At 33.3% G+C, this 26,371-nt stretch overlaps 1 protein-coding gene across 2 annotated transcripts in view; it reads left to right on the forward strand.

Annotated features, from left to right (window-relative positions):
* LOC109678504 (cGMP-specific 3',5'-cyclic phosphodiesterase-like) overlaps positions 1–25,121 on the forward strand; it is a 76,939-nt gene extending 51,818 nt beyond the window's left edge. The window contains exons 3-4 of one of the 2 annotated variants that reach the window (XM_074041704.1): positions 12,128–12,193; positions 25,002–25,121. In XM_074041704.1, the coding sequence (XP_073897805.1) occupies positions 12,128–12,160 (33 nt within the window). In that variant the 3' untranslated portion in view covers positions 12,161–12,193; positions 25,002–25,121. The remainder of the gene's footprint in view (positions 1–12,127; positions 12,194–25,001) is intronic. The other variant, XM_074041705.1, reaches the window with a different exon arrangement.
* Positions 25,122–26,371: the final 1,250 nt, after the last annotated feature.

Genomic DNA, 26,371 nt, shown 5'->3' on the forward strand with positions numbered 1-26,371 from the left:
GATTATAATTGTTTCTGGCAATCTGAAAGGTGAGAGCACAGTGTGCTGCATGGATGAAGACCACAAATGTGTGACTCCTAACTCTCTCATTTGAATGCTGGGAAACTAAACTGAAGGGAATATATTCACTCTAAGCATCAATTTTCTACTATGTAAATCAGAATAAAAACAGAAGAAATCCCAACACATGGGTGCTAGAGCAAGTAGAATCTGAAGAAGGCATATCAGACTTAAAAGTGTCTCCTCTAAATGTAATATTTCTATCAAATAACTCAAAGTATATTCTTATAGATATTCAAATCAAAGGAAACATGTGCAAGTAGTACTTTTCAAAGTTGACAGTTGTACGGATATTAATCAAAAGAATGATATAATCATGTATGTCAGCTTTCAACCTTTATCAAAAAATTGATGTATGAATGTGACTGTTTTATCTTCCAATATGATCTCTAGACGATCACTAATAATTATAAATAGGTATATAAATCATATAACCTCACCAAAGTTCTGTTTCCTCACTTAAAAATAGAATATATTTACTTTGTTGAGATGATTTAAAAGCTTTTATATGTTAGCTACTATTTGATTTTTACAGTCAAATATACCATGAAAATGCTGCCAATAAGGACTTTAAATCTAATATAAGAAATGTTACTTCAAATCTGAGTAGTGTATTTTTTGAGACACATAAATCAGTAAAACTATAGGGGCTTTGGAGAAAGAGAGGAAGAGAGAAGGAAAGACTACACACACACACACACACACACAAACACACACACACACACACCCTTTGGTCCATAATTCAGTACAGAAGACTTCTATAGGAACAAAGGATTTAATACTTAAAAGTTTGGATCCCTACTTATTTTGGTACACATAAAGCATAAAGACTTATAAATTACAAAAAGAAAGTAAATTCAAAGGTAAGCTTACTTCTGCCACACAAGTTTGATAATTTCTCTATAAATAGTACCCTTGTTGAGAAGGCAGTTCATCTATATGCCATATGTGATCTGCACTACCTAGCATTGTCTTCCATTATATATTTCCTGATGGAGTAACAGGTGGATAGTTAAGACTGGCTGATGGAGGAATGGCTGATGTATCATTGGCAGAATCTTTTGAAGTAAAATGCAATCTGTGATTTGGCAACTCAAATGTAAACATTATGCATTTTTAAGAAATAATTTGTTGGTGCAGGTACTCACTCATGCATTAATTTCTTACAAAAATGGTATGTAAGAAAAATGTATAGATATCCCCCCTCACAATCTACATGAAACATATGAAAGTTATTTTATATTTAATTATAAGAATATTCCATATCTCTAAATAAATGTTTGGTTTCCATAAAGTGCCAGTCAACAAGTATTACTAAGCCAGCAAGTATTTATTAATTCTAATAGGAGCACAGCACTGTATTAAATGAAAGAGAAAAATGTAAATATGTTATTTATATTAAAGACAGCAGAATAGAAAGAAATTCCTTTAGTGCAGAAGAGAATTTACAAGTGAAATGAGTTCAAATTTTAAAAACTCCAAAATCCATATAGTGGAAATAATCAAATTAATTAAATTGAATTCAGCATTTGAATTAATCAAAAAGTTGCACAAACACATGTATCTTTGACCTTAAGAATTATTAACATATCAAAAGAGCATATATTATACCAAATAAGGATGTTATGAATTTTAGTTTTACTGTTATATTAAACCATTAAAACAACTATCTGGAACTTTCACTGATATAGATCATATTCAGGACACAAAGCAAGTCTCAACAAATTCAATAAACTTGAAGTAACCCCCAGTATCAAATCATATCACAAAGGATTAAAACTAGACCTGAAAAACAAAAGAAACTGCAGAAGATATTCAAACACATGAAGTCTAAACAACACATTGTTGAAAGACCAGTGGATGACCAAAGAAATAAGGGAAGAAATCAAAAAGTTCCTAGAATCCAATGAAAGTGAAAAAGTATGTACCAGAATCTGTGGGACACAGGAAAGGGTGTGCTAAGGGGAAAGTTTATAGCTACAAATGTCTTCAGTAAAACACAGAGACTTCTCAAATGAACCATCTAACAATGCACACTTTAAGCTCCTAGGAAACAAGAACAAACCAAACCCAGAGCCAGCAGGCAGAGAGAAATAACAAAGATCAGTACCAAGATCAATGAGGTTGAGACCAAAAAAAACTATACACAGAATCAATAAAACAAAAAGTTGGAACATAACCACAAATACTAATGAGATTTAGAGGCTCATTACACAGTAATTTGAAAACTTTTATTCAAGTAAACTGGAAAATCTAGGCAAAATGGATAGATTTCTACATACATATAACCAACCAAAATTGAAGCAAGAAGATATTAACCACCTAAATAGACCTACTAAAAGCCGTAAAATTGAAGCAGTAATAAAGAGCCTCCATACAAAGAAGGGCCCAGGACTTGATATATTTGTAGCCAAATTTTATCAAACCTTTAAATAACTAATACCAATACTCCTCAAACATTTCCAGAAAACAGAAAGGGAAGGAACATTACCACACTCATTCTATGAAGCCAGAATTACATTCATTCCAAAACCCATTAAAGATGCAACCAAAAAAGAGAATTATAGACCAATATCTTTAATGAATATAGTCATAAATATTCTCAACAAAATACTTGCAAATAGAATTCAACAACACATCAAAATGATATGCTATGACTAAGTTGTTTTCATTCCAGGCATGCAAGGGTAGCTCAACATATATAAATCTATCATCATAATATAGCATATAATAAAAAGCAAGGATAAGTAACACATAATTCTCTCAACAGATGCGGAAAAATCCTTTGACAAAATTCAACACTCTTTCCTGGTAAACATTGCGAAGAAACTAGGAATAGAAGGTATGTTCCTCAACACAACAAAGGCTCTATATGGCAAACCTATAGCAAACATTATACAAAATGTAGAACAACCAAAACCATACCCATAAAGTCAAGAATGAGACAGGGATGCCCACTTTTCCCACTCCTGTTCAATATAGTTTTGGAATTCTTTGCCAGAGCAATAAGACAAGAGAAAGAAATACAAGGAATTCAAATATTGAAGGAAGAAGTCAAACTATCTATTTTAAGATGACATGATCCTATATGTAAAAGACTGTAAAAATACTACCAAAACACTATTAGAAATTATAAACTCTTCCAGACAATTAGCAGGAAATCAATATACTTCCTAGATACCAATAATGAAGAGACTGAGAAAGAAATCAGGGAAATAATCCCATTTATAGTAGTCTCAAAAACAATAAGGTAATTTGGAATAAATTTAGTGAAGGAAACCAAAGATCTTTTTAATGAAAATTGTAAAACACCAAAGAGAGAAATTGATGAAGACATCAGAAGATGGAAAAATCACCCATGCTCGTGGATTGGTACATCAACAATGTGAAAATGACCATATGACCAAAAGCCATCTGCATGTTCAACACAATCCCTATCAAAATTCCAATGACATTCTACACAGAAATAGAAAAGTCGATTTTGAAATACATATGAAACACAAAAGACCTCCAATACCCAAAGTCCAACACTAGAGGCATCACAACACCCAATGTCAAACTATATTACAAAGCCATACAATAAAACAACATGGTACTGGCACAAAAACAGACAAGAAGACCAATGGATCACAATATAAGACCCAGAAATAAACCCATGAAACAACAGCCAACTGATCTTTGACAAAGCAGTCCAAAACATCATCTTAAGCAAAGTTAGCCATGCTCAGAAGGCCAAAAATCGTATGTTCTCCCTCATATGTGGATTATAGACCTAAAACAAATGCAGTAATATTATTGGACATGGGCCACACACTAAGGGGAGAATGCATACAGGAGGAATAGGGAAATGGAAGGAAATCTAAAACTTAAAAGGGGTTAACCCACAGTAGGGGAGCGAATAAAGTAATCTTAAACTGTCAGAGGCCACTAAGGGAGGGTGACTGGGAAGAAGTGAAGAGGTATGGCAGAGATGAACTGATGTGTGTTGTAATACACATGTGCATGGAAGCAAGGCTAGGAATCTCTCTGTATAGCTATCTTTATGTCAAACTAGCAAAAATGATATGTCTTTCTTATTATCTCTTGTTTTCTCTGCAACAAAATTGGACAAAAGGACAGAACAGTTTTTCCTAGAAGCGAGGGCAGGAGGAAAGAGGTGGAAGGGGGAAAAGGAGAGGGGGGAGGTGGAAGGGTGAAAGGGGTAGGGGGCAGGGGCTAAGGTAGCCCAAACAATGTATATACATGTGTATAAATGTATAAACAGTAAAAAAACACATTATGGAGAAAAGACAGCCTCTTCAACAAATGTTACTGGAAAAATTGAATATCCTCATCTAAAAGACTGAAACTATATTCCCATCTTCCAGTCTGTTCCAAAATCAACTCAAAATGGATCAAAGACCTTAATATAAGGCCTGAAACTATGAAACAACTCCAGGAAGCAGTAGGAAACACACTGGAACATAAAGGTATAGGAAATGACTTCCTAAGTAGGACTCAAACGGTCCAATATCTAAGAGAATGAATGAACAAATGGGACTGCATTCCAACTAAAGAACTTCTGCACAGCAAAAGAAACAGTCAAACAGCAGCCCACAGAATGGGAGAAAATCTTTTCCATTTACTCATTTCATAAGGGACTAATATCCAGAATCTACAGGAAATGCAAAAAACTCAACCCCCAAACCATCAACATCCCAATGAAGAAATGGACATATGAATTAAACACAGAATTCTCAAGGGAATTCTGATAAATACATGAAGAAGAGTGTGACTTCCCTGTTTATAAAAGAGATGCAAATCAAAACACTTAGATTTCATCTCACAACATTTAGAATGCCCATATTCAAGGGCAATAGTAACAACAAATGCTGGAGATGATTTGGAGAAACAGGGGCCCTTTATACACTGTTGGTGGGAATGAAAATTAGTACAATGACTATAAAAAGCCATATGGAGATGCCTCAAAAAGGTAAAGATAGAACTGCCATATGATCCAGTGATACTACTTCTGGACATCTATCCAAGAAATGTAAGTCAGAATATAATAGATAGACATGTACACCAATGTTCATCACAGTACTATTCATAATAGCCAATCTTTGGAATCAAGACAGATCCTCTACAACTGATGAATGGATCAAGAAAATGTGGTATACTCAGCCTTAAAGAATAATAACACCATGTAATTTGAAGGTAAATTGATGCAATTGGAGGACATCACGTTAGGTGAAATAAACCAGGCTCAGAAAGACAAAGGCCACATTGTTTTCTCTCTTATATGGAAGAGAGATTCAAAAAAATAAATATATACAGAAAAACAAGCATAATCATATACAAACTCATGTGGAACATGTGTGTTTCACTGGAACCACTCTATGGAACTCTGGGAAGGAGTGAATGGAAAAGAGAACAACAAAGCCTCAGAAATATCGTAAAACAACATCTGTGGAGATAGAGGATTTAAGGAAGTTGAAAATGGGTGGTGGATGGTAAAGGGATAAGGAAGAGTAATGGACCAAAGTAAAGTATACTCACAGTGGGAATATGCTGAAAAACCCCTTTGAACTTACATATTAATAATGAAAGACAGGACTGTAAAATAGGTAGAGAGTGTGGGGGGGGTTACTAGCTGCAGGGGTGGAGGGTGAATGAAGGAAATTAAGGTGAGAGTATATAGTTGATGGGCTTCATATACCTATATGAAACTGAATAAAGAAACCTCTTGCAATTGCCTTATGTGCTGCAGGGAGGGGTTTGAGAGGAGAGACAATGCTGATGATATAACTAATGTGTAATATAAGCCTAATCAGAATTGTCATTATGAATCCCCCCAAATAATGAATATATCCTAATAAAGAAACCAAACAGACCTTTTCAGAGGATTTGACAGCCTAATTACAAAACATCTATGGAAAAAAAAAAACAGAGAAACTACTCAAAGAAAAAATGTCAGGTAGCAATTTGACACTGGTTCAAATTGGCAAATGAAGCAAAAAGATAATTCAGACAAAGACTCCCACAGACAATAACACTTAATATGTGACTAATTTTGGGATTATGTATCACTGAAAAATAAGATGGAATACTCAATAAATAATGCCAGGATAGTTGGGAATTCATACTATTTAGCACCAAACTTTAAAAAAATAATAAATCAATTTTGGATATGGCAAGTACTTAAGTGTGAATACAAAAACTCAGAACATTTTAGAAAAACACAATGTCTTCAGGAACCTTGGAAGAGAAGAATTTTTTCATGACATCAAAATACACACCACATATGGAAATATAAATTCAGTTACATTAAAATTATCTGTTTATCAAGACAAGTAAAATAATAAGCTTCTAACTAGGTGACAACATACATTAAGCTTATAATATCAAAGTTTTAAAAAAATCCCTCTAAATCAAGAAAACACAAATGACTTAATGGTAAAATGAGCAAAAATACAAGGAAAAAAATCATCAAGAACTCCATGTGAGGAAAAATTTAAGAATTTCTTACTCATGTAGAAAATTCAGTTTCATTAGTAATCAAAGAAATACAAATTAAAGCCACAATGAGACATCATTCCACATATATCAGAAAAACAAAAATTTTAAAGCTAAAAAAGTGTTCCCCCAGAAGTGGAGCAATGAGAACTCCCACCTCATGCTTGTAAAAGAGTACACTGACACAAGCACTTTAGAAAATAGTTGGGTATTTCCTAGTACAACTGAAGGTGCACTCTCCCTATACCTTATTTATACTGCATAAGTATATTTCAGAAACTCTTAAATTTTAAATCAGGAAATCTGCAATAGAATATTCCCAGTAGCACACAATCTAAGGAGCCAAAGATCCATCAATAATAAAGTAGATCAGTAAGTTCTGACAGCCACTTAATCGACTGTTATATTTCAGTAAAAAATAAACAAGATAGATCTAGTAAAACTGTTACTCTACTTCCACGTAAATAAGATTCAAAATAAGAAAAAGCAAACTTTATTTATGTGTATAAACATAAATAAAAGTATAAAGGAAAGCATGGCAATGGGTAAGACAGAATTCATAATAGTGGCTAAACCACAAGTAGTCATGGACTTCCTTGAAGGAGACTTCAAAGTACTAGCAATGTTCTAATTGTGAGGTCGTGTAACAGATTAGTAAGGTCATCATTCTTAATTATCCCTTATAGTGTGTGTATGTGATTTACACACTTTTGGATATATAATACATTTCATAATAAACACTTAAAAAGCAAAAACTTTTTGAATATGATACATAAATTTCACAAAATCATATAGAAATACGTATTCTGAAGAAATCAAATTGCCTCAATTTAAGCTAAATGTACTCAACGTGAAAACAAACCAAGTAATCGAAACTATAGACTTAACAGGTGTAGAACCTGGTTGATTCATTCAATTTACATTTCAATTGGACAAATGGCCTAAATAACTGAGTAGCTTTGAACAGTTCAAAACAGCATCCATTCTCACCTTATTCAATTTGACTTGACTGAAGAACATATTAATGAAATTGTTTTGATCAAAATTTAGACTTTTTATGTTTTATAAAATCAAATTTACCTTTTCATCAAAATATTACTTTCTCCTCAAAATTACCATAAATTTTAAAAGACTGGATTTAAAATTCAATGTTACCTGGCATTCCATGACTTCTCATTCTTCCCATCCTGCAATCTGACTTTAGAGATGGTGAAAGTGTTGCTCCAATGGTGAGCCCATCTAACATGGCACTTCTTCTTTCTAAGTCTTCTGGTAATGGCACTTCTTCTTTCTCAGTCTTCTGGTAATGGAGGAAATTCATTTCTTTCAATAGGTGTTTGATTAATACTTATTGGTGTCTTTTCAGAAGGTAGCAGTTTCCAGTATCTTCTTTCATAGACTGTGAGCTATAAACAAAAAAAAATAATTTTTAAATACCACAATAACAGCTACTACTTTACTGAATAAAATTGCCAGAGTAAATTTGCATAAACCTACTTAGTGAAAAATACCTATTGAACAATTATGGTCTAGAAAGCAAAGAGGAAGTAGTAGTAACAACATAGAGACCTGGAATGTTACACTTCTGAGGTGATTCATATATCATTAATGCAAAACTTGGATTGAAACTCAAATTTGTCTCATTACATATTCTATGAATTTGCCATTGTTTACTCTAACATTGACTGTAATATTATCCCCACTACTGACACAACTGCCATTTAATAACAACACCTGCACCAACAATAATTATTTGAGTGCCAGGGACTGTTATTAGTGTTTTACCTCACTTATTCATTTATCTTACAAGATTCTTGTCAACTGTTGTCTACACTTTGTAAATCCTTGGGCGCTGATTTCTAGACTTTGCAATAAGAAAGCATAGGTAGAAAGTGGTGAAGCTAGGGTTTGATCCCAATCATTCAAACCCCAGAGTCAGACTTTTAAACTATGAACCCTATTGACAAGGCAACAAGGAAAACTTACTTAAGCACATTTTAAAACTAAGATTTATGTACACATTCTGGACTCCATACAATATTCACAGGAAATGTGTTGAAATTTTCACTACTCAGTAAACTTCAGACAATTTGTTATTACATCAGTACTAAAGATCTAGGTAAAACAACGGGAAGGAAAAATTACTGACTTCCTATACCATCAAAAGACACAATAATGTTGTCTTACTTTGTAAGAAGGGGAAAAGGAAACATAATGACATTTTTATATTTTATATACTTTTATTATGAGTTTTGGGGACCAGAAATAAGGCAAAGCACTGGAGATACAACAGTGACTACGAACACAAGCAATAAAGGTTAATGTGGGAAGTTCTAATTTATTGACCTTTGAAATACTCATGTGGTATTATATCCAATCAGGAATCATATACATTTTCATAATAGATGATAGCACAAAATTATGCATGGGACATAAATGAACACTGTAGTTTCTTACACGTGTGCATCATAAATTTCAATGAACCCAAAGTAAGTAAGAATTGACAGTTCTAGAATTCCTCAACTTGCTTTTGATTAGTAGCTTCTAGGCTGTCCACAAATCTCTGGGCTCTTTCAGGCTTTATTTATGTAACATGGAACATTGACAATGGCCTTTCTGACATAGTACTTTGGTGTGATGACATCCAATATGATTCTCCCATGAGCATGTCTGACTACTCTCTTTATTTGCCTCTTGTACATAATTATCAGTATTTACATGTAACAATTCATCTGCCTTCAAACTTTTGCTGTCACAATAAAGAATATCCTAAGGTATTACTCAGAATCATAGAATGTAAACAGAGAAATGGCACATGCTACAGAAGGCTGTGTAGATTTGTTTACATAACTGTTGAGACCTTTGAACCATCATTATATGCAAGGTGGCAGGGTGCTGCCACTGATGAATGGATTAAGGAAGTGTGATATTTACATATAATGGAATTTTATTCAGCCACAAAGAAGAATGAAATTTTGTCATTTGTAGGTAAATGGATGGAATAGGAGAACATCATCTTAAGGGAACATAGCCAGGTTCAGAAGGACAAAAGCTGTAGGTTTTCTCACATATGTAAAATATAGACCTAATACACATACAGCAATATTATGAAAAACAGGTTACACTGAGGAAAGATCACATATGAGGGAGAAAGGGTAAAAGAAGGAAGGTAAGAAGGTGGATATGGTTGATGTACTCTCTATACAAGAATGGGTATAGAATTTTAAATTGTGTCAAAATCACCCTAAGAAGGGAACAAAGGCAGAAAGAACAAAAATAGAGATGAACCAATTTGAGTTATAATGCATATATACATGGAAAGTCACAAGGAAAATCCCTCTATAGATATTTCAAACAAATGAAAATGTCAATTTTTTCCTTTTCAAAGTTGGAAAACTGAAGAAGGGTGGAACAGGTCCTGTGTGGAGGGGTGTGGTTGGTACCAGTTGTGGGGAGGGAGAAGGCAAGGAAAGAGTGTGGGAAGGTGAATATAGTGCAAATACTGTGTACACATGTATGTAAATGAAAAGTTTCTGAAAGAATTCCAGGAAGGGGCGGGGGGAGGAATAAAGGATAATGTTGGAGGGGGGTAAAATCAAGTATGATTTATTTGATACATTGTATGACATATCTGATATATAAGTACTTCTGTAAATTCAACAATGTGAGAAAATCATTTGATTTCTGGAAACAAGATAATTGTACTTCACATTAAAATTGCATAATAATGATAATACATTGAGTGGCAAAGATAACTATAAAGTTACAGTAAATTTTCTTTACGTATTTTCATACTACTTTGAATAAAACTTGCTTACAGTTGCTTATTTCTCTTCATTCATATATACATATGTATTACGTATCAAAACTGGAATACGGCAGAATATATGCTTTAATGTGCCACTCATGCAGTAAACAGTCTACCGTTATTAAAAAGCCCATGCCATTCATACATTAAATAGCCTAACAATTTTTAATCTCAGAAATAATACTCATGGCAGGAAATTGGAAAGTACAAAAGGGAAAAGAAGCCATATAAACTACCTCTTGGTCCATGTAATTCTTAGGATTTTAATGGAGGCTGTAAATATTTTTATAACTTAAAAAACAAATGAAATCACACACTATTTTCCCCACTTTATCAGAGCATTTTTATATTCATTGTATAATATAACTTTTAATGGGTAAATTGTAAATTGTCATGTGACTATAAAAATAACAACCAATTCTTTAATGCCAGATATTTGGCTTCTTCTTTGCACAGACATCTTTTCACATAATTCTGACACTTTTTTCCTACCTGAGTTTGTCAAACAGGAACTGCTGAGTTAAAGGATAAATGTACCTTAAAACTATTTATTAAAAAATATTAAATTGACCTTTGGGAAGGCTGAACCAATTTCTATTCATGTAGAAGTGAATGGAAAAGTCCATTTCCCTGACTGTCACAAAAACTAGAGATCAAAAAACTGGTAACATTTTTAGCCATGAACTTGAAATTTTTTAATGTCAACTTAGTCATGTGAACTTTTGTACACTGTCTATAGCCTTGACCTGTCTTTCTAAGGAGGGCTAATGCATTTGTATTTTTCTTAGCAATTTATAATCTAATTTCTTCAGAAAATTTTCTTTGACATTATATAGTTTTAACTTAAAGTTGTTCTAGTAAATTATAAATATTCAGGATATAAAATACAACACAGGGGGGTATATAATGAAAAGTAGGTTCAAAATGACTTTTCTTTAGACCTTATGTATTTAGCAATCATAAAGTTAACAAAAACATTGTGATTCATAATTTCCTTTTTTAATGTAAAATAACTTGTCAGGTCATTTTTACAACCAGAAACAGAAGAAACTGATCTTATAAAGTCATTGCTGCAAGGGAATCTTGCAAGCTCAGTTTCACACTGTTATATCCACTGATTCTAAGAATGTGTTTTTATTTTAGCATCTCTGAAATTGGGATGCATTTTATAATCAATGACATCTGACCATGTCTGAAAATACAATTTTCTTTCTTTGTGACACATAAAATAATGCCATACTTTGTTTGATCTTTCTTGATATAAACAATACACTTTCATTCACCTAGAAAATTTCATGTCAATGACTGGAACTTTGGTTATGATATTAAAGTGAGTGCTAGATGATCAGATTTCTGTAGCAGTAATAAAGTTAAGTATGTCACAAACTTCATTATTTTCTTGAAATTTTCAGTCACCTGGCACAATTTCCTAGGTGACATTAAAAGATAGTCAAAGAATAAGTGTCACAGGGGATTTGATACATTAGCTTCATATTTTTGTGTCCAGATACTTTCATTAGCTATTCAGGCTGCCTCTGTTCACTGAGCTGCAGTGACATTTAAAGACCTTACTACTCTACCTCAGAATTTTGTGAAGTTATCACTTTCTAAAGAAAAAATTGTCAAGTAAGAATTTTAGAGATTTATATGAATAATAAAAGAAAAATGAAAAAAAAAAGAATTTTAGAGATTTGACATTGGTTTCCTTCAGCAAAGTGGCACTACAGTAATAGAAAATCATTGTACCTTTCATTTTTTCTTAAGGGTGAAACAGACTTGGATCCTCTTCAGTTCTGATTCCATTGTTAGCCCACTGATCTCTGCTGCCAGGTGTGTGTGGTTCACCATGCCAATTCAAACACTATTAGACTAACATGCAGAGGTTCAGAAGTCACCAAGTGACACTGTCTCTGTGTCTTCGTCAGTCTGCTCTTGTCCTGTTCATTCTCAAACACAACTTTTTGTGTTGGCCTGTAGGGGTATAAACTCCTTCACAACTAAATGGAAACATAGTTTTTAGATACCAAAACTCCAAAATAGAACAGTCCAAACATATTTCCTTTCTTTCTTTCATATTCTCAACATCCCTCTTCTTCTTCCTCTTCACCAAAATTACTTTTTTTAAATCAACCTGTCCCAAATACCCACTCTCAAATACTTGAGCCCCATGTTTGAAATGAAGTCTGTCAGAATCCCTTAAGAACATACTCTGTGAGAGTCAGGGAGGACTCAGATCTCAGAAGATATGATGAGCAACTTGATATCCCTTTTAGTATTATGGCTAAACAGAAATTATAAAATCATAAAAATGTCTGTCACCTGCTGGTCCAAAGGTTTCTGAAGATTTTAACATTATTCCCAATGAATCAGAGATAAGTGAATAGAAGTTAAGCAATTTATTCATGTTCTGCCAGCACTCAGCTGAAGGCTCATTATCTTCTGATGCAATAATTGAATCAGAATCATTCACATAAACAGGCATGATCCATCATATCTTCTGAACCTTTGCTAAACACTTGAAGGTCTTCTTTCAGATATTCCTATAGATGATTTATTTCAATATTCATTTTTGTGGTTCTCATTGTTAGTCTGTTTGTTCTCTGCATTAGTTACTCTTTTGTCATCATTATGACCTCTTCTAAAACTGTAGCTGAAGTCAGCTGAATGAAAATCCAGATGTTAAAAAGAAAGGGGCATAGTTTACTTACTTTTTCTAGAACTGCACATTTTTATAAATTTTTAAGCAAAATAATCTCCAAGGTGAATGATAGTAAAAGCCTTTGAAATAGTTTTAAGTAACAGATCCAGGAGATCATACATTTTCACTGGACCAGACTTTGTATAAATCAGAGGCTAGGCCTTAAGTGTTCCTTGTTGGTTTTAGTCTAAATCTGATCAATAAGTCAAAATTAACCTTCTTACACATGTGAATTACTTCAAAGTGATAAGAGAATTGTTCTTCCCACTTGATGCACACCTGAGGGTACTGGAATTAAGAGCTAACTATAAATCAGGTAACTTCTGCAATAATCCCATTGCCTCCATACTAAACTATACATTTAATGTCCAAACATATAATATAGATTAAAAAGGAAATCCTCCTGGTACACTTTTCCAAGTTGTAAATGAAGAAAAAAAACAACTGAAATGAAAACAAGAAATGTATACCTAAAATACTAAAAATTCAATTTGAAACATTTTTTGGCACATCCTCTGCCAAAATACTTTCATCTAAGAATATTATAGTCAATTTTAACATTAAAAGCGAGAACATCTCAAATTTCCACCAACCAACTACCAATTACCAATAAATCTCAAGCATCTGAACTGTAAGAAGGCTATTTTACTCTTCTTCTTCCAGGTGCATTATAAATGGAACACCATACAAGTCAAACTAACCTAAGAGTTTTTTCTGTTACCAAAAATATCAGAAGCTTCTTCAATATCCTCAATTGATACAAGAATTAAAAGAGACAAAAAATACACAATTGAAAAAAGCGAGAATCTAAAACACATAAGGTTGGCAAGAAATTCTTAAATGCAGATGACTTAGGCTAGAGTGGCTCAAATGGTTAAGAGCGCAATGCTAAAAAAAAAAAAAACCACAGGAGACACAAAAAAATCTGCATGTATGATGAGCCAGTCATCCAAGACAAAATGCTGCCAGATAACTAAAGGGTTGGCATGGATATTTTAAAACCAAAGTTACAATTAAAATTTGAAATTATTTATTCAGTCTGTAATATTTGCAACTATTTTACTGGTAATGGCAAAGAAGTAAACAAAAATATTTATGAGACTCACTGTATGTCAGTCTCTATTCTAAATGGTTTAGTAACTTCACACTGTTTATAGACTATAAGAATCATATGTTTATACATGAAGTTGTAACCCAAAGTTGTATACAATAAGTAGCAGAATGAACAATATGGTACAAAAACACAAAACAAAACAAAAAACTAATGAGATTGAAATGAGTGACTAAGGAAAGTATAACAAGCTGAGATCTCCAGATAAATTAGCGCTTAAGGGGAAATTACAAGACCACTAATGAATAACAGATTAACATGAGTTTACTGTAAAAATATGGAATACTCAGAACTGGCACAATAATAAAAAAAACTACAAGCATGAGGCCTTGAGTTCAAACCCCAATACCACCAAAAAAGAAAAACTAAAAGGACTGCCAAGTTAGGACACAAAGACAATAACATAGAATCGCTCAAACAACTTCTTTGGGAACATAAAAAGAGAAGTGCTCTTGGAAGAAGATCTGGTATGTGGCAATATTGCAAGGCTTTTACTAAGCCCAGAAGCAGGCTGTAACTATAATCTAATTATATGTATATAAAATGTGTGTCTTCATACAATCCTTTACATATTTTATATGTATAAGCTACATATTATCTAAGTGGATGTACCCAATCATGAAGATACATGCACTATGTTTGATCAGATACACATTTATATACAAACATATCATTTTATGAAAGCCAGATACTACAAACAGAAACATAAATTCAGGTCAGATCTTTTAACCATAAATAAGGAGTGAATGTTGATATTAACATTTTGATTCTAGATTTGATGGTCAATTTGAATAAATTTCAGTTACTGCAGTTTAGTTAAATAATTCCCTAACAACATGATTAAAATTGCTAACTAATGTTACTGTGAGCAAAGCACAAACTTGCCACCAGTTCTTTAGCCCAGAAATCACTACATTAACAACACCAAATCATTAACCCATAACTTCACTTCATTCAAAGTTTGTAAATCTTTAAAGCACAGTTCTTAAGTCAGTTTACACATCACTGAGGCAGCAAGGCACGTAGTTACTGTATTGTACCCTTATTTCCCAGTGGTAAATCTCCATGGCATTTCACAAAAATGGAGAATCAAAACAGGAAACTGGACAATGAAGATGAAAATTAAGCAAAGAAATAAAAAATGATAGCACTGGCAGTGAAATTCAACTGAACATACGTGGAGGTGCAGAAGAAATAGATGATGATGGAAATGCTGATTCTTCCACTTTTTAGGAGACTCTCAGCCAGGGCTCAGTGAAGGGGAACTTAATGACTACAGAGGAAAGTGCTGTGACATTGAAGAGTGATGATCTCCCAGTGGAAGTGATGATGACAAAAGTGTCAGGGTAAAAAGAAAGTACTTCATGATGTTGAACGTATGAAGTATAAAATGCTGAAACTGATCCACACTTATGACATTTGGACAATTTGCCAATGCACAGAAAATAGGCTCATTCTGTATGGTAACTTATATGACAAGAAGGAAATCATTATTCAACTACTTTTTTGTATTTTTTTCTTTTTCTTTTATTAATATGGGCATACTATGTTTGGGTCATTTCTTCCCCCTTCCCCCCAACCCCCTTAATCCCCCCTACCTCTCCCTGTTCCCACCCTACCTCCTCACTACCAGAGAGAAACTATTTTGCCCTTATCTCTAATTTTATTGAAGAGAGAGTATAAGCAGTAATAGGAAGGACCAATGGTTTTTGCTAGTTGAGATAAGGATAGCTACACAGGGAGCTGACTCGCACTGCTTTCCTGTACATGTGTGTTACCTTCTAAATTTCATATTTGTTATACAAAGATATAAAAGAGCTTAATTTTCAATGTTTGTAAAATATGTTTTACTTTTTCCATTTTCATTAACATTAACAATAAGCAGTAATGTTTTGACAAACATTTGTCAAGGTCTGAAAACAAAATTTTCCCACTAACTTTTATAATCATTTCACAATTTGAGCTTGTTACATCATTGTTATGGTACCACACTATTGTGCAAAGCAAGGGCTCCTCATATTTAATTTTAAAAAGACAATGTGGAACAGGAGCTGTTGCACATGCCTATAATCCCAGCTACTCAGGAAATGGAGATCGGGAAGATCATGATTCAAGGGCAGCCCAGGCAAAAAGTTTGAAAGACCCTATTTCAATCAATAAGCCAGGAATGGTGGCAGGTATCTGTGATCTCTGGTACACAGGAGGCCATAGGTAGAAAAGATCATGATCTGAAGCTTCTTTGGGCAAAATCATGAGACCCCCACTTGAAAAATTACTAAAAATAGAAAAAAGGGCTGGGGTTCAAGTTGCACAGAATCTGATAGCAAGCAAATGGCCCTGAATTTAAACCCCAATACCAGACACAGAAAACAAAATGCAATTTTGATGTCCCTGTGTTATTAGAAAATCTTCAGATATTTTGACCTGAAAAAATTTAAGAAAATCATTTTTCATATATATCACAAAATTTTACAAAAAATGAATCTTACTAAATTATTTTAAAATGTAAAAAGAATAATTCAAATGAAAAATATACTATACTAAGCTATATATTGGATACAAGTGTACTTTACTTTTATCCCTTGCCAAGATATAAAAATAGTATGAAACTCAGAATGCTGCAGAAACCTCATCATAAATACCACTCATGATGATATTTCACTATTTCTAACCACTGTGAAGAAGACATACCCAAAGTCAAATTCCAAATTCTGAAAATTTCCTAGGTAAATTATTGTCTGTACTAGCTATACTCTAAATATGATTCCTACTCTACTACTAATACAAAATACTACCTGGTAGTCAGGTGCTGGGCTCACACTTGCAATCCTAGCTATTCAGGAGGATTGCAGTTCAAATCAACCCAGGCAAAGAGTTCCACATGACCCTATCTTGAAACAAACCATCAAAAAAATGGCTGGTGGAGTGGCTCAAGCAGTTAAGGCGTATGCCTGGAGTTCAAGCCCAGTACCACAACAACAACAAAAAAATTCCTACATGCTAAATGACAATACTGGAAAAAGGAACAAATGATAAATACAAAATATTAAAGCCCATAAAGCCACAAAAGTACACTTCTATAAGCTAAGTGTCTAAGTGTTGAGCACAAAGGCTCAACATGTACTAACATGCTACAAAGATATCGTAAAAACAAACTTATCCATTTGTAATAATACAACCAGTTAATAAGAAAATAAAGTTATTACTAATGTCAAAAAGAAATTATCATCTTATTGAGATATTACAATTATTTTCATACCGGGATTAAGAAAGCAATGTTAAAAAAAAGATATATTTTTTGAGCAACATTTTACACAAAAATGCATGTGTTTGATTATTGACTTTCTTCTTTTTCTTTTCCAACCCAATTTATGATCCTGAATGATTTCACTAGCTATGAGGATGACTCAGACAACATTCTAGTTCTGAACTTATGCGACTTCCTTCTGCCTCGGAACCTTGACTTTAATTGTTACAGAAACTTCCTAATGTCCATATTTACTTTGAGATTAAAATTACCATATAACTCTCAATTTTGATACTGACTGTTAGTGATACCAAATTAACCCATCAAAAGATATAGATTGGTGAGCTTCAAACCTGAATTAGTAAAAAGAGACAAAGAAATTCACTTCTTACTCATAAAATGAACAACACATCAAGAGGAAATAACATTCATTAACTTATACGTGCACAATATCAGTGTACCCAACTTCATTAAACAAACACTACTGTACTTAAAAGAATAGACCAGACAGACCTCCACACAATTGTTGTGGGACACTTCAATATTTCACTGTCACCAACAGATAGGTCATACAGACAAAATAAATCAACAAAGAAATTCCAGACCAAATGGACATAAAAGACACCTATAGAGCATTTTATCCAGCAGCAGCACAATACACATGCTTCTCAGTGGCCCATGGAACTTTCTCCAAAATAGATATTTTAGGACAGAAAGCAAGTGTTAAGAAATATATTAAATTTGAAATAGCCCTCTGAATAATGTCTGACTACAGTGGAATAAAACTAGGGCTCAGCAACAAAAGAAACAGCAGAACATACTCAAACAGCTGGAGACTGAACAACACATTCCATATGACCAGTGGGTCATGGAAGAAGTAAGGGAGGAAATCAAAAGGTTCCTCAAATGTATTGAAAATAAAAATACAACCTACCAGAACCTATGGGACATAGAAAGGGCACTGCTAAGGAAAATGTTTAAGCTATGAGTGCCTTCATTGAAAACACAGAAAGATATCAAAAAAATGAAGTAATGTTGGTTCTCAAACTCCTAGAAAAACAAAAACAACCTAAACCCAAAAGCAGCAGAAATAGATAATAAAAAAAATAGAGACCAAAAATCTTTACAAATTATCAACAAAACAAAAACTTGGATCTTTGAAAAGATAAATAAGGTTGATAAATACTTATCAAATGTGACTAAAAGGAGGCAAGAAAGGACACAAACTAGGAAGAAGTGAAAAAGGGGTATCACAAGTACTAATGAAATCCAGGAGATCATTAAGGAATTCTTTGAAAACCTACATTCAAATAAACTGGAAAATCTGGAAGAAATGGATAAATTTCCATATGCCTATGACCAACTAAAATTAAACCAAGAGGATAAAAACTACTTAAGTTGCTCAATTGCAAGTAATGAAATTGAAGCAGCAATAATCTCCCCAAGAAGAAAAGCCCAGTACCCCATACATTTACTGTTGAATTATACCAGACTTTAAAGAACTAATGTATATATACAATGGAAAATTATTCAGCCATAAGGAGAATGAAAGTTTGTAGTTCAGAGGGATATGGATGGAACTGGAGAGCATCATGTTAAGTAAAGTAAGCCAGATTCAGAAAATGCAATATGCTTTCTCTCAGATCCAAACACAAATACAAGCACTATTATACATATATATACATATATATATATATGTATATATATATATATATACAATATTTTTCCAAAAGTGGAGCTGTTAGAGGAGGCTGAGGATAAAAAGAGCTGAAAAGAAAAACAGAGTGAAAAATATTAAAATACATCACATCTGTGCAGGAATAAGACACAAGGAAACACACTGAAAACTGTTGAGTGATACAGAATGGGGGAAAAGTGTGAGGAAGAGCAGTAGAGGGTACTAGAAACAAAACAGGCTACAATATATGTATATATGGATCTTTCACAATGAAACTCCCAGTATAACTATCGTATACGAATAAAAATGTTAAAAAATGAAAACAAAAGTACTGGGGTGTGACTCAAGTAAGAGAGTACTTGAGGCCTCTGAGTTTAATCCCAGTACAACAACAAAATATGGGTGGGGGGGCAAAGAGCCAGGAAAGGGAATATATGAATCTCAAATGATGTAACTATTTGCACTGAAAACAATTTGACTGTAGTCCTCAGGGCTGGAGGTTTAATTCAGTTGGGAACACTGCTTAACAAACAAGAGGCCCTGGGTTTGATGCTCCACAACACAGGGGGAAAAATTAAAATGGCTGCGGTCTACATGTCTATGAAAAATCTACCATGGGCAACACTGTTAAGCTTAGCTTCATTTTTTTGGTGGTTTGGGGGTTCAAATTCAGGGCCTCATGCTTGCTAGGCAGGCACTCTTACTGCTTAAACCACTCTGCCAGTCCTTTAGCTTAGATTTAATTTGAAACTTTCAGTTTGCTCTGGATACTGAAGATGTTTAATTCCTACCAGACACTGCAGTTAGCATTTATAAGATGTTCAAAACCTATACAAGTTGTATACACAAGGGTGTTTTATAATATAAGGGAATTAGACAAGATGTCATCAGACCTAGATTTGTATTCTGTCTCTACAACTTCCAATCATAGGAATTTACTTTTTTATTTGAAAAATGAAGAGTTTTGAAAACATTAGTTATTGTCAAATTGACGGGGGAACTGTGTTAAACTGAATCCTAGGTAAATAGCATAGAGTGGGAAGTATCAGGTCAAACCATTTTAACTAACACCTTGCAGTTTTATCTATTCACATGACATCCTTACACACTGAAAATAATTTAGAACAAAATTGCTAATACAAACATAGGAAAATTTTATTTTTTAAATCATAAATCAGCTATACGTATATACACAGGATTTTTGTATCAGCTCCAGTGTCATCTTATGTAAACTAAACATGTGGGGAAAGGTTAAGTCAGAAGAGCCAGTCAGCTAACAAACAGTCTGTGAGATTAATAGAAGCATGACACGTAGGGGAAAATATGGTCCTAAAGTAAATTCATCTCTAAGGAACAAACTGGCTAGACTTTACAAACTAAATCAGAGGCAGAAATACTTAGCCAGCTCAAAGTGAAATTAGTGTGTGAAAGCTGAGACTGAACTCAAAAGGACTTGGCTTTTAGGAATAAGGGTTAGTCATTGATGCAGTATAAACAAGTAATATATCTTCACTAAAATGCCAACTTTATTGCTTATAGCCAAATAAAATACAAAAACAATTCCAGAATATTTTCTCCACAAAGTCTAACATGCATAATATTATAGAAAATAACTCAAATTTTAGAATTTATTTATATTTATGAAAAGGCAAAATTATAAGATTCTCAATATACTAACCTAGTGACTATGAAAAACCAATTTTCTCCCACTGAAAATGCTTCTAGGAACTACAAAGAAAATAAGTTAAAATCTTGCCTAACAACTGATGTACTAAAATCTACAGACTAACATAAACATTGTAAATCACAGATAGGAATGCAAAATGCCATTTGAAACATTCTCTGAATATTTTATCCTAAAAATAACTAAGTTTCTGTTCAAAATTACCTAATAAATAACTCTAGTGGTTAAAATGCTTTTTTGAGAAATGAAGTCTGCTTCTTATTCTAATTTCTATTCATTTTGATTTCAGTAAAGATGCTAAACACTAACCCATTCATGGAGGATGAAAACAGCATATAGGGGAAAAGGAATAATACAAAAAAGAAGCCATAACAGTGAAGTAAAAGTAAAATCTAAAGTAATTTAGGCTGGCTCAAACCTATAATAATTTTAGACACTTTTAGAACATTAAATCTATTTTCTTAGGAATAAGTTATAAATGAGGATAAGATGCCTACTTGTGGCTACTAAAAAGGAAATAAATCTTTTAAAATTGTATCAAAATTTAATTGGAAAGTTCCAAAATTATATAGATCATAACCAACATTTCATAATCTCGACTTGGGGCTCCAGAAACACAAATGGTGCAAAAAATTAAAAATAGATGAAAGGGGTATACATGCATACGATACGTATTTCAACAGAATGAATAGGGAAGAATAAAATAGATTCTATATTCTATTAAGCCAAATACTAGAGAGAAGTGCAATACAAAAAACAATGCCTCTATTCTCACTTTATTACACTGGAAAAGATAGTTTTCATAAACTATGTTGTAAATAGATAATGACTTACCAGTATTAATGAGTTAAAAATATTCTATACTTATCAGGCATAATTTCTGATTGAATAAATATGAACAGATAGAATTCACAAAATATAAGCTCTTTGGAGTCCTCAATAATTTAGAAATATACAAAGGTTTTTGAGATAAAAATTTGAGAAGCACTATTGAGAAAGTAAAGACAAAGTCCACTCTTGAAACCAGTGCATAATGTACAGTGGAATGGTTAGCAGCAAGCACAGTGGGGAGGTTATGAGCAAAACCAGGAGCACAGCCATGAAAGATGATTTGGAGAGAAAACTATGAGATGACAAAAAAAAGCTCTGATGATAAAAGCAAAGTCAGGCCATGCAATTAGTTCTATTCCTCCCTGTGTGAGAGGGTGAGGTAGGAGAATCAAATGAACCCAGGAATTCGAGACCAGTCTGGGCAACATAGCAAGTATTAATAAGGATCAGAGGTGGGGGTCAAACAGTAAAGTGTCTGCTTTGCAATCACAAAGCCCTGAGTTCAAATCCCAGTCACGCACCTCACACACACAGAAAGCAAATAAGCAAGTATGAAGAAAACAAAAGCTGAAGAATATGGGAATGTTAGGAAGATCAGAATGGTGGAGAGGCCATTTTAGCCACAATATAGTTACATCCAGAAATTTAAAGGTTAGGCAAGAAATGTAGGTACAGATAATCCTGAAAGACTACTCTGCTGAGTAACAACTTAATCAGGCAACCAGAATGCTACCAAAAGATTTTCAACCAAGAAGAAGTAACAGAACATACTTTTATATGCTAAAGCTTAGTAATGTATATTAAAATGTGAAACATTTAAATATCTATAAATGAAAATTCTGATTCTATAATTGAACTTTTGAAACACATGTAAAAATGAATTCTTACCATGTTGATTCTGTTTGGGGTTATACATTTTCTACCACCAGAAAATGACAAATCCAGCTTGATTTCTAAGCAAGGTAGATTAAAGAATGAGAAAATAAGCAAAACTTACTAAACTCAATTCTTAGTTATTCTAAAATGTAGGAAGTTGATATTGGGTAAAGAAAATAAGAAAAATTTCAAAAAGACCCTGGCATACATAAATATACATCTTTTTAGAACTAAGAGGTATAAAATATAACACTTCATAATCTGGAAGTTAAAAAAAGAGATTGCATAGCTCAAAATTACAGATGAAATTTTTTAACTTATTTTTAATAGGCAAAAATTACACATATTTATCATGTTCATTTTATAATATTAGGTTGTTTCACTTACATAAGGTATAATTCCAGATAATATTAACAGGAAAATGACCTACTAACAGAGAAATTTTTCCAGTTCGAGTAACATTTTAGTACAAAACTTACATAAAATAGAAGTCAAATTTTAAACTGTGATGTTAGCACACTAAAGAAAACTTAAAGAGTCTCCATTTCTTTGACTGATTCATTATCTCATGTTCACTCAAGATGCACTCAAGACCTTTTATCTTCTATTTTTTACCTTGATATTGAAATAATGTTAGGCTAGCAGATAGGGTGCCTCCTACAACTTTAGTGTGAGCATTTTCAAATCCTACCACCTCTCAACTATCTCAAGATTTTCTCTAGCTGGTGGAGGAGTGACTCAAGTGATGGAGTGCCTGCCTAGCAAGTGTGAGGCTGAGTTCAAATCACAGTACTGCCAAAAAATAAAAAGGAATGACAGATTCTTCTGTAAATCACAACATTTTCATATAACAATTAACAAACAAGAATTCTACAACAAGGGCTACAGGAGTGGCTCAAATGGGAGCATGACTGCCTAGGAAGCATGAAGCCCTGAGTTTAAATCCCAGAATAGCAAAAAAAAAAAAATAGGTAATTTATGTTTCAATTTTTCAACTAGAAATTAAATTGGATTATTCATTTCTATGTACCCCTATTTCAGAAATGTTTTACAAATCTGTGTTTAGCTAAAATAATCTCAATATCAAGAAAAACATACTCCTTTACTGGACCAAGAGCTCACACACAAGTTTATTCACAAGCTATTTCCTCAAACAGGCTAGAAGTACTTAAAAGAAATAAAACATATGATTTTTTTTTAACCAGAGAAAATGTGCTATTTTTCAATTAATCAATCTCTGTTTTAAAAGTGTAAGAAAAGCAGAACTTTTTATCTAAAATCATATTAAGAAAGTCACCTTATACTAAATATTTTGCAATAATTGATAACCAACCTTGAAAGAAAGTCATTAAATATGTTCCAGTAAATGATATTTGAAATTTGATTAGTTTTTCATGAAAATTATGTCAAAAACATTTTCTGCTTATTACCATCTTTTTCTTACAGAAAGGGATTTTATAGAATAGGAAAAAGTCATAAATTCTAGATGCTAGGAAAGGGGACAGGTGTAAAAGAAGGAAGGATTCTACCCTTAATTAAACTTAGAAGATAATAGTCCCATGCTATGTTCATGAAGTTCTATTTCTTACTGATATTTGGTATTTCTGTTTATTTTTTTTTGGCCTTCATAAATAATTCACAATAGTTTGCTTTTACCAAATACAGAATGTAGAACTTGAAGTTTAAGTGGTAAACTAATCCTACCTACAAATCATAAAGCATCATATTCCTGGTGTGTACACTTCACCTGTACCCATATTACTTCTCCCCTGTATACTACTGTGTCCTGAACTCAGAAGAAAATCGCATTTGCAGCTTATTTTACTGTGGGCCTCAACTGTGCAACATGCTAAGAGGAAAAAATAAAGCCTAGCCTCTCGCTGAGCCTTGTGACAACATATACACAAAATGTCTTTATATGGTATCTACTACACAGAGATGTTCAGGAAGTATTGCTACTCTTTTTCCTTTCTTACCTGTCCCATTGTCCTCTGCACATTTCAAGTTCCTCTGCCAAAATTCAGATCAAACACCATTCATTCATTAACACTTTCTATACAATGAGAGCCTATGATGAGTCTCTACTCCCACTTCCTGCATGGGGACAGGAAATGTTTCTCTTCTTTTTTACCCATTTCACCTCACATTTATCCTGTTATACTAAATTTCTTTCCTAATAAACTTTACTATTATTTTTGTTACAAAAAATAATAGTGTACAAAAATACTAGCGAAGTACTATCTTCTTTCCCCAGTATTACTATTGTATTTCTTCTTCCCTTTCATATTTAATCATTCACTCTTTGCACCTCCCTCCCTCTCCCCTCTCTACAATACTGTATTTTGAACTATTTCATTCTATTTAATGTAAAAATAAACTTATCATGACAATTTATTACATTTTTAAGAAAACAAAACTGTTCGTGTGTATGCTGGGGTTGGAGTGGGAAGGTGATCTGAAACAAGAAAAGTAACCTAACTGCCATGTTTTTTTCTCTTCCCATCTTTCCAAAGTCAAATAAGGAGGTGATTAAGAAAATGTAAAGAGCATTCCGGAGCAGTCTCCAGAGTCAATATTCAAGAAACAGATATATTAAAGTCTTTCCTAAAAATAAATAAATGCCATTAAAAGCATTCCAAGTTTGGTAAGTCACTGCTTAAAATCTCACAGTTGTTAATCCATATGAAATATACAACAAAGTACAATAGAACATATTCTACTTACCAACAAGGAGCCACCCAACACTGGAATTGAGTGATTTGGGGACAATGTTGTCAGGCTTCCTTTGATCCATTACTGGATGTTTTTCTAGTTCAGCATCTGAAGAGCTAAAATATGCCAATGGTTAAGTATAGAATGAGCAATTCATAAAATTACAAGAGGAACCATGGGGGGGAATTTATTGAATAAATGAGCTTTATTACATCAAGTTGTTTCCTTGAAAGAAAAAAGGTAAAAATGCAACTAAATAAACTCAATTTCAAAATAAAATGTAACAGAATGGCTATTTGTAATGTCCTGATTTCATCATTTTAATGTGAGTAGTGACTTTAAGGTTAAGTTACTTAGGTTTACATGATTACTCTACTCTTTTTAATAATCTTATAAGCTCATACTTAGCTTTCTTAGACTTGGAAATACCGAAAGCAGCCTTTCTTTTCTGAGTACTTGTTTTTCCTCTCTGTTTTTTTCCTTTATTGTTGTGCTGGCCGGGGGTATATTGTGGTATTTACAAACATTCTTACAATGTGATCACTTTACTCTTAAATCTAATAAGAAATAACTATCTTACTCAGGCTTGGTGGGTCATGCCTATCATCCCATTACTCAGAATGCTGAGGCAGGAGAATCCCTAGTTCAAAGGTCAGCTTGGACTACACAGTGAGATCCTGTCTCAAGAACAACAAAATAGAATCTACTGCAAAATCTTCACAGGGAAAGTGATGCAGCATTAAAAAAAAAGAAGAAGAAATTGGTTGCTTCCTTTTTTTCTATGCTTCCTGAGCAGTTCAACCAAAAAACTAAAAGGTGAAGCTGGAAGGAGCAGGCATTTGTATGTGAGGTAGAGAGGGACAAACATCTTAGTAGCCTGGAGTTGGATGTCAGAGCCTGATAAGAGTAAATTAAGTATCCGCTTGTGTGAAGGTTTATGGAGGACAGACAGCACCTCAGGGTCTCAAAGCCAGAGTGAGATGAACAGGGTATAGTTTTAGGAAAGAGACAAGGTGCAAGGTACTGGAGATTGAGAGGAAGAAGGGAATTTGCAGCAGGGCTGAAAGTGATGAGAAGAAATCAATCTCAATTTCTTGGAGCCTGAGAAGACTGAGACCCTAAGTGAAAAGTGCATCTATGGGAAGGTGGCAAGTGCAGAATATCAGTCAGA

Source organism: Castor canadensis, chromosome 9 (assembly GCF_047511655.1).
Source record: "Castor canadensis chromosome 9, mCasCan1.hap1v2, whole genome shotgun sequence".
In the NCBI taxonomy this organism is placed as follows: domain Eukaryota; kingdom Metazoa; phylum Chordata; class Mammalia; order Rodentia; family Castoridae; genus Castor; species Castor canadensis.